Source organism: Tenrec ecaudatus, chromosome 2 (genome assembly GCF_050624435.1).
Source record: "Tenrec ecaudatus isolate mTenEca1 chromosome 2, mTenEca1.hap1, whole genome shotgun sequence".
Taxonomy (NCBI): domain Eukaryota; kingdom Metazoa; phylum Chordata; class Mammalia; order Afrosoricida; family Tenrecidae; genus Tenrec; species Tenrec ecaudatus.
Window position 1 is genome coordinate 288259051 of NC_134531.1, and position 10213 is coordinate 288269263.

At 49.2% G+C, this 10213-nt stretch overlaps 1 protein-coding gene across 6 annotated transcripts in view; it reads right to left on the reverse strand.

Annotated features, from left to right (window-relative positions):
* Positions 1-7247, reverse strand: part of SIDT1 (SID1 transmembrane family member 1) — a 124722-nt gene extending 117475 nt beyond the window's left edge. For all 6 annotated transcript variants that reach the window (XM_075543464.1, XM_075543463.1, XM_075543461.1 and 3 more), the window contains exon 1: positions 7053-7247. In XM_075543464.1, coding sequence (XP_075399579.1) covers positions 7053-7247 — 195 coding nt within the window. The remainder of the gene's footprint in view (positions 1-7052) is intronic.
* Between the last annotated feature and the right edge of the window lie 2966 nt (positions 7248-10213).

Below are 10213 nucleotides of genomic sequence, written 5' to 3' on the forward strand. Positions count from 1 at the left end.
TACCCCTCAAATTGACACCAGATTATGTAACTACCACACCAGGCAAACAGAACTCACTGCCATCCGGTGGATTCTGACTCATAGTGATGGTATATATAGCACAGGGGAGAACTGCCCCTGTGGATCAAGAATGCAACTCTTTACTGGAGTCGAACGACCCGCCTTTCCCCAGTGGAGGAGCTCGACGTAGTTTCTAAGTGCAGCCTAATGTGCCACCCATTATGCCACCCCTCAAAATTCAAAACTCGAACTCACAGTCATTGAGTCCATGCCAACTCATGGCACCCTCATGGACGGGGTAGAACTGCCCCTGTGTGTTTCTGAGAGGATAACTCTCTACAGGGGCAGAGAACCCATTTTTATTCTTATGCCACCCCTGGAGTGTCTAATAAGGTATTTCATTATACATGAGGACTGGATACAATTTTTTGAAAAAAAAATGTTTGAAGTTATTGGCTTGTATTTCATGTATCATACAATTTAATCCTTCAATCAGAAGAGTTATGCAATCACCAGCACGATCAATTTCAGGACATTTTCTTCTTGTGCTCCCTGCTGTTAGCTCCCCATTGCCCCCCCCCCGCCCCATCCTAAGCCCAAGAGGCTGGTATAACTGGTTCTAGATACACAGTCACTGGTTCAACAAGTCAGAGGGTATTCTTTGTGCAAGAAAAAGTATTCGAGTCATCGTTAAAGTTTAATCAAAGGGATTTTTTTGCTATTAAATTAGAAGGGTTATGTCCTGAGAAACAATTCTAATGAAAAGAAAGCTATGGCGAACGATAAAGTCTGTTTGTCCGACAGGGTCAGAGAAGCCATCCTCTTGCGCAGTGGCTCACTTCTTACTGCAGGACCTCTCATCGCTGTCGAGCTGAAATACAAACATCTGATGGCTGCCACTATCAGTCTCAACAATGGTGTTCTCAGTTCCCAACAGGCCTGCTTGTGTGCCCTTTGCCCCAGTCATATTTACTTCTTGGCAGCTTTCCGGAGTGATCCCTTCTAGTTTGGGTCCGGCTCTGTGACCGGGGAACGCTGTTTCTCAAAGGGTAGCCTCACTCTCCTTAAAGGGTGTCTCCAGACACTTCACCTAAGAACTTCGCCGTGACCTCACATAGCCTCCATCCTCCATCATTTCAGGTGTATTTCTCTTCCTTAAGCCAATCACTCCATTCTTTCAGTGAAGGGTTTTTTTGTTTCTTTGAAAGCTAGTTCATATTTACATTTCTCTCTCTCAGGAAGGCACTGAGACCTTTCCTGGTTTCAAATTCCACTTGGGAGCCTGACATATGCTTAACACATACTTCTTCTGTGGCAGCATTGGCTATGGGAGGTGCGCCGGCTGACTGGAAAGAGGAAGGACAGTGGCGCCCACCACCGCTGCCTCCCTTCAACGAGGCCTATACTCAACGCCGGGGGGAAAGGCTTTCTTCTCCCAGCCCCAACAATACTACTGGCACAGGCAACAAGAACTCCAAGCAACAGGAAAATCTTCAAGTTAAAGATTTAGACCTCTGCACAGAATTTTTGTTGCACTAAAAGGGGGGGAGGGTGGGTGCAGAAGGAGCCCCTGCAGGAGAAAGAAACCTTGGCCAGAACGTAGCTCCCGTAAGGGGCACATGGTGATGGCTCAGCTTCAGCTCAGGTAACTCTCCGGATGGCCCCTTACTGAGGGGAGCCCCTTAGCCATTTTGTAGTTTGGAATCGAAGCCTAACCTGGCTGGCAGGAGAGAGTAGCACAGATTGGGAGAGTCAGAGGCCAGCATGTGCGAGGGAGGGAGGCTAGAAGATGGTGACAAGTTAGGGCCCTAACGAGAACACAATTCCGTATCTTGAAATTTCCCTGGCAGAAGAGAGCTAGCTGATAATAGTTCGGAAGAGGACTAAGTTACCGAGACCTGCTTTCACCCAAAGACCTCAAATAGGTGGCTTTAGCGAACAGAACTTCACTTTCTCTTAATGTAAGAGACAAGAAATCTGAATTCAGGGCACTAGCTCCAAGGGAAGGCTATCTATCTGTCTATCTATCTATCTATCTATCTATCTATCTATCTATCTATCTATCTATCTATCTACCCTGAAGGAAAATCTGTATGGCAGTTTCTCTAGCTGGCAGCCCTTGGACTTCCACGCTTTTCGACTGGTCTGCCTCTATTGTCTTCGGGCTTACCTCTGTGCTTAATTTGCTTTTTTCCGATCTCTAAGTCACTTGGTTTAGGATGCCCAGACTGATATGACCTAATTACCATAACAAAGAAAACCCCATAGCTATTCGGTCCATAACAAATGGTGAGTTCTAAATTTTTTATTGAATCTACTATCTACGCTGTGCTGGGCTGTAATCCCCTTACATTATGTGTCACGAGATGGAGGGAACAATAGACATTGTCGGTATAGCCAACGAAGGGCAAAGGAGACCGACAAGAGAGAAGAAACTGGGAATAATGGTTTGGACAGAAAGATTGGGGAAATACCTACTCCAAAAGGAGTGGTTACAAGTTGGGCTACTCATCACACAGCCAGCAGTTTGAACCCACCAGCTGCTCCATGGGAGGAAGATGAGGCTTTTCCGTTCTGCAAAGAGTTACAGTCTCAAGATCGGTGACTGGGACATGCTGAAACTACACCGATGCACATCGAAAGATTGCATCAGGATAGTGTCACGAAAGCCCACAGACTGGGGAAAGAATTTGACCAGCGACACTTCGGACAAAGGGCTACCAAAATATACAGAACTCTGCAAAACCTCAATGAGAACATAGCAAGTGACCCAATTAAGAAATGGGGGAAAAGCACGAACAGACAATTCACCAAAATTGAAGTACAAATGGCTGACAAACACATGAAAAAATGCTCATGACCACTAGCCATCAGGGAGATGCAAATTAAAACCACCATGACATACCACCCACAATGCTAGCTCAATTAAAAAAAAAACCCACAATGCAACAAATGCACTGTTGGTGGACTTGTGAATACATACAGCCACTATGGGAAATGATATGGCGATACTTAAAGCAACTGGGAATTGAAATCCCATGTGATCGCGCTAGACCACTCTTAGGCATATGCCCTAAAGAAATGACACAACACGAGTGGAAGTATGCGCTCCCATGTTCATTGCAGCACAGGTCACAGTGGCAAGAAACTGGAAGCAGCCCAAAAGCCCATCAGTAGAAGAATGGACAAAGAAACTCAGGTACATACACACGATGGAATACTACACATCCCTAAAACACAGTGATGATGCTGAGCAACAGTAACGTGGGAGAAGGGAGACAGTAGAAGGTGTGAGATATGAAAAGAATAATAATTTATAACTTATCAAGGGGTCATTGGTGGGGGGGGAGGGAGGGAGGGAAAAAAGAGGAGCTGATACCAAGGGCTCAAATAGAAAGTAAATGTTTAGAAAATGATGATGGCAACATATGTACAAATATGCTTGATACAATGGATGTAAGGATTCCTATAAGAGCTATAGGAGCCCCCAGTAAGATGATCTTTAAAAGAAACAGTGATGAAAGCATGATGCCGCATGACCTGGAGGGACCTGGAAACCATGATGCTGCATGAATTAGTCCATCACAAAAGGTCAAGAACTGTACGAGTCCACTGCAACGAGGAGAAACACCAATGGAACAAATTTGAGGAGCCAGTGCTTAAACAACAGGAGAGAAGGCTACCTACCGGCCATGAGCCATATATCAGCCCTCTTTTGCACACGTCGCAAGAGCCAACTTGAAGGAGGAGACCTCACGTTGTCTGGGGTCACCCCCTCAGGAGGGGGGAAATGGGAGATGACCATCCAGTTGAAGCCAAACAACATCGAGACAAGTCTGGGGCAAATCAAGTGTCCCCCGGAAGATTAACAGGAAATCCTTGCTGGAAAACCAAGCTAAGTGCAGGGGAGGGGAACAGCCACATTTTGGAGGAGACGCTGATCATTCTGTTGGTGAGTAGGGTAGGTGACAGGGGAAAAGTAACCTCACACTGGGAAGGGGTGCTAAACAAACACTGTAGGGAGCCTAGGGAGGCAATGGGCCAGATTTTACGTTCCTGGGTAAACCGTATGAACACGTTTCTATCTAACCCTTGGTGAACCCTGCCATAGACTAAATAGTGTGATGACCTTGGACGCTGATCATGCCAGCAGCATGGCAGAAAAGCAGGGGCTACACCAGAAGGATTTAACATAGAGGTCCAGCTGAATGAACTAAGCCCTGCCCGGAAGTTGTCTGCACCCCAGAACTGAAGACTGAGGTATTCGGAAGGGAGAAAAGCAGAGAACGGCCGCTCTGGGGCTGTTGAAGTGGTGGTCACTGGGCCTTGAGGGGAACCCCCGGCTTGAGGGGTGTCCAATGGAAAGGGAGCCAGAATCACCATATATTTTGTACCTCAATACTCCCCTTTCGATGACATGACAGGCCTTTAGCTGTTGGGTAGGGAGCTGCTTATGGAAGAACTAATCCAGGAAGCTTTCGCCCGGCAACAAGCCTCATACTTAAACGGAGCTCCATAGAACGGGAGATCCAGTATCACTGTGAACGAGGGGGAGTGCAGAGTGGGGACCCACAGCCCATCTGTAGGCCACTGGACATCCCCTTACGGAAGAGCCATTGGGAGGAGATGAGCCAGTCAGGGTGCAGGGTATCAACGATAAAACATACAACTTTCCTCTAGTTCTTAAATGCTTCCTTCCCCCACCACACTATCATGATCCCAATTCTACCTTAGAAATCTGGCTAGACCAGAGGATGTATACTGGTACCAATAGGAACTGGGAACACAGGGAATCCAGGACAGATGATCCCTTCAGGACCAGTGGTGAGAGTGGTGATACCGGGAGGGTGGAAAGGGGGAACCGATTACAAGGATCTACATATAACCCCCTCCCTGGGGGATGGACAACAGAAACGTAGGTGAGGGGAGACGTCGGACAGTGTAAGACATGAAAGCATAATAATAACTCATAAATTATCAAGGGGTCAGGAGGGAGGGGGGCGGGGAGGGAGGGACAAAATGAGGAGCTGATGCCAGGGGCTCAAGTAGAAAGCAAATGTTTAGAGAATGATGATGGCAACAAATGTACCAATGTGCTTGACACAATGGATGGATGTATGGATTGTGATAAAAGTTGTAAGAGTTCCCAATAAAATGATTTTTAAAAAATGGGAGATCCAACAGTGCAGGGCAACCGCTCATGGGCTGCGGCCCAAGGTGGATCATGCTCCCATAGACTCCTCATGCCGACAGTGTCCAGAGTGCTGGCTTGATTAGTTTCTGGTTGGCTTGATGCTGGTGCCCATGTAGTGGGTCATATGGGGGATCGATTCTGTCAAAAGACGACCACCAAAGTAAACTTCAGCCCTGCTTATCACACGGACCAGCAGATGGATTGTAGTCACAATCCCAGAACACTTAGTTCTGATAACATGGCCCATCTGGATGATACTCGCCTTCAGGATTTTATCACTGAAGGTCAGGGTATGGCAGACAGGTGTGGTAAAGAGAGCGGATGGTGCCAGACTATCAATCAGAATAGTGTCTGGGGTCTTCAAAGCTTGTGTTCAGACAAGCAGCCACCTGAGGGAACAGTCAACTAAGTCCACATGGAAGAAGCATACCTGCTTGTGTGATTCAAAGGGTCTGGGGAATGAGACCAGGCCCTCTCCTGCTTGCTTGCCGGGAGTGGAATGGCTCACATAAACTCACTTTTAGGACATTAAGGAAAGCCCTAGGGGCGGTGCTGCCATGGCAACAGCTCCTTAGGAACCAGTCCCAGACTGGAGATGAGGAACTACTCCCTGTATTTGTTCAACCCCGCCCCCCCCTGCCCAGCCAGGCGATGTCAGAGAGGGTCTCTGGCTCCCATAGAAGCCTCCCTTCTCTGTTGGAAGCTATGTGGTCTGGTGAGTCAGAGAGAGGCACATAGTGTTATGAGAGCTGTCTGCTGTGGAATTTCCCCAGAGAGGGAGGTCCGTTACACAGTAAGAAATAATGCACACACTCAACACTGGGGAAAGACCCAGAGGTGAACAGCCAAGAGAATTTTCTTTCTCGGGTGCCCAGGGGTACTCTATTAGAAAACAGGATAACTATGCATTTTCTTGGAGGAGGTCTGGTGGCAGAGTGGTTAACTACAAGGCCAGCTGTTCGAAACCACCAGCTGCTCTGCAGGAGCGGCTTTCTACTTATGTAGAGCGAGTTACCGTCTCAGAAACACACAGGGGCAGTTCTACCCTGTCCTCTAAGGTCACTACCAATGGGAATCGACTCGATGGCAGTGAGACGAATTTTCTTGCATTATAGAATCAGAATGCAGATGCCAATGGATCTATGTTACAGACACATCTCCCCGCTCGCCTCACTGCCACTCTTGCCGGAAGAGGGTACGTTCACACGGTTTATCCATCTTTATTTACAAGGGAAACCTTTAGAAGATCAGCTGGTGGTTGCAATTCCAATGTCTGTGGCCATGTCGTTTAACTTCTCATAAGCACATACGTGTGACAGTGGTACAGAGACACAGGAAGTGGACATTGAATAAATACACAGGGGTTCTGCAGTATGCATCCATTCTCACACAATATCAATTTTTAGATTCTTAGGCAGTGACACCCCACCACCACCACCACCACCACTCAGCATGCGTTATGAAATAGAAGGGGCTGGTTGAATCGGTCCAAAGAAACCCAGGTTTCTTCCCTGCAAGGGTTTAGGAACAGAGGTGTGATCCTTCCTCTTCCACCCAGCCTAACCCCAGAATTCGTGACTTTCCTAGAAGAAGGCCCAGCAGGGGTCGAGGACCGCAGCTCTTCAGCCATGCCCGGACCCACGGAAGCGCAGGCGGGGGAGGCGGGAGGTGCACGGGCTTTCCGCGAGGCCCGCAGGACAGCGGAGGGGACCGTAGCTTGGACAGGGCACGGGTTGCTCCCGCGAATAAAGGGGCCCGGGTACCCCCAGGGTCTCCCCAAGTCGAACGCCAGGGAGCCCCAAGCGAGCGAACAGGCAAGTTCTGGGGGTGGAGCGAGGGGAGGGGAGCGGGGTCTTACCTGGCCGGGCTGGCTGGTGTAGTTGAAGGAGTAGATGTTCTCCGTGCTGAGGTTCACCACCCCGCTGTAGACGCGATCGAAATCGGCGCCCCGGGCGGGCTCTCGCGGCGCGGGGCGCGCGGGGCGCTGGGGTGCCGCCGCCTGCAGGAGCCAGGGCAGCGCGCAGAGCAGCGCGAGCCGCAGGCAGCCGCGCATGGTGGGCGCCGCGCCGGGTCTGCGAGGCGAGCCGGCCGCCCGCGAGGAGCGCGCGCGCGCGGGCCGAGCCGGTCGTGGTCAAGGGCGCGGGCGCGGGCGTGGGGGCCGGCGGTGCGCCGCGCGGACGATGCCTGGCGTGCTCCGCCGGGAGTCCTGGCGACGCGCGGGCGAAGGGCAGGGCAAATCTGGATGCTGCCGCGGGGGGTCTCCGAGGGAGGTCGCAGGCGGTGGACCACCGGAGGGGGCGTGGGATTCGGGGGTGGGGCGGGGGGCTGCTGGTTTCCTCTCTGCCTTTCCAGTAGGCTGGCCTCTCTCTTTTCTGATCGCCAAGAATCCCCTACTGACCCCACGAGAAACAAGACCGATGGCTAGCCGCTGACCCTCCCAGGGGAAAACAAACCCCGAAACAATGGAGACCCGAGACCCACGCATCCAGGAGTCTGGCGGAGTCTGTCTGACCAGCTCTGCCGCAGGAAATTCGGGTCGTTCCCTCGAAACGTGCACCCGCGTTGCAGGCGGAGAAACAGAAAGCAACGGCTTGTCCCCAAAGAGGTTGCTCAGGTCCCTGACCTTCTTTCTGGCTGATGGTTCTTCTCCGTTCTCCTTGCTCAGAAAGAACCTCTCTCCAGACACCTGTTTTTACTTCCTTCTCACCACCCGTTCACCCGGGAGAACCTCGCGTCATCGCTTTCTCCCGCCCTCACCATATGTCGACGTATGCAAACATACAGTCATAAAATAAAATGATAAAAAAAAGATATGGTAAAGAATACATTTTCGAACACCGCCTTAAATCTGGTCCCGGAAGTTGCCCCAAACACTCAAGAGCAACTGGAATTAGGCAGAGGGCGTTTTTTCCCTCTGCAGCAGCCTCTTGCCTAGTTTACCTCTGCAGTGACTTGTCCCAGATTCCGGGGACATGCTCAGGATTCTGTATCGTTTTTACAACGATACAAAACACAGCTCATTAAAACAAACAAACACACACGCGCGCGCGCACACACACACACACACACAACCATGCAAAGGTGAGGGATTAAAGAGAAAGATGGGGGCTGGGGTGGGAAGGGAAGAGGAGCCACCCCAAGCCTTTGGGGAGCATCCAGCCACGACAATGTCCATCTTGAAGAGGGCTCACTACTTCAGGTCAGCTTCCAGTCATTTGGAAACCAGGAAAGAATAGAGATGCGTTCAACTTGAACGTTAAGAAAGAAGCCACCAAGACGGAAAATATTATGTTAAATGGCAGAGGGCCCATTAAGCTCCTAGCCTGGGCCACTTCAAGGGACTCTCTTTGCTTGGTGACCCAGTGAGTGCCCGCAATTCATCAAAACCTCAAAAAACGAGGGTGGTGGAGTCTGCATATCATTTTAGAATCATGCCACCAAAACACGATGCAGATGGAAGATGTATCGTTTTCATCAGGGCAACTTTAAAAAACATATCTTTGAAAATGTATGGACAGAAACAAGATCCAGAAGTTCCAAGAATATTCATCAATGAACTGTTCTGGGATAAAGTTTAAAAATAGAATTCACCTTAAAAGAAAGAATGTAATTTACATACCAAATTGGAATGATCTTCAAATGGGTGCATTCAAAATGTCGATGCCTTTCTTTGGAAATTTAACAAAATTTCACAAACGTGTCATTTAGGCAGCCCTTCCAGCTTAATTGCCCTGGCTAGTTCAAGAATTCCTTAAACTGCATAAGATCGTGGAGTCCCTTCTAAACACTTGCAAGAAATGAGGAACAAACTCTTTTACAAGTCAGTGCCTTCTATCGAAGATGAAACCTACACTTGCATGATCATTATCAGAAAGATGTTTCACATTCCAAGATGAAATGGCCTCTTTTCCACTCACTGTTTCACGTGCCCCCTCTGGGGCTGCAGGAATAAACCCGGACCTTCCACAGGACAGCCTTGTCGGTATTCGAAGGGACCAATTTTCCTCTAGTCAAGCCTGTATTCAAACTTTTAGCAGTGCAACGGAATGCCGTTGGAGCACATCCTTCGCCATCGTTTGGAAGCAAGCATATTTATTTAAAAGCCATTCTGGGTGATGTCTATAGTAGGCAGTCATAGTGATAACTTTAAATCACCCTAGACTGTGAACTGATCCTGGTGGTAGACCACATCTGCCGTGTGAGTTTAGGTATTTAGCCCCCCCCCCCCCCCCCAGAATCACAAAAATGGTTGTAAGGGTAAGAGAAGAATGCTTTAGAAAGTGTATTACAGTGTTTAAAGTGTTGTACAAAGTAAAACACGTGGTCCCTCAGGTAGGTGTGCCAAGCTTCCACTGACAGAGAATGGACAGACAGATGGTCAATGAATGGCGAGCCCATATGTCATATATGACTCACAACTGCTGTGGTAATCAGACCAGGAAGCCAAACCACAACCTTTGAGACAAGCAGCCTGAACCTTTAGGACCTGATTACTAACTGCCAGTGTTTCCACTTTCCCCCAATTCCGATAATCAACCAGACGAAGCCAGATATCCCTCCGCCAAATTAGAAAACACCCTGCTTCTAGTTAACTTGTCCCCAGCTGCCCCGTGGGGAAAATATCCGACCAGAGCCTAACCAAAGCCTTCCCTTTTCATCAGAAAGCTCCCCCACTCTCCGGACTGCCTGGGAGTCTCTGTCAGACACAAGTTATGGGGGCTGACACCCTGTGTATAGAAGAGTAAATATGTGTGTCTAAAAAAGCCCTAGAAACCACTGCCATAGAGTCGATTCTAACTCAATGATATTATGTAGGGGTTCTGAAGGAACCCTTGGTGGCATAGTGGTTATGTGTTGAGCTGCTAATTGCAAGATCAGCAGTTCAAGACCACCAGCCAACCCAAGGGAGAAAGATGGGGCTTTCTAATCCCATAAAGAGTTACCGCCTTGGAGACTCACAGGGGGCATAGAACCTTGTTCTATGGGGTCTCTATGAATCTACATCAACTCGGTGGCAGG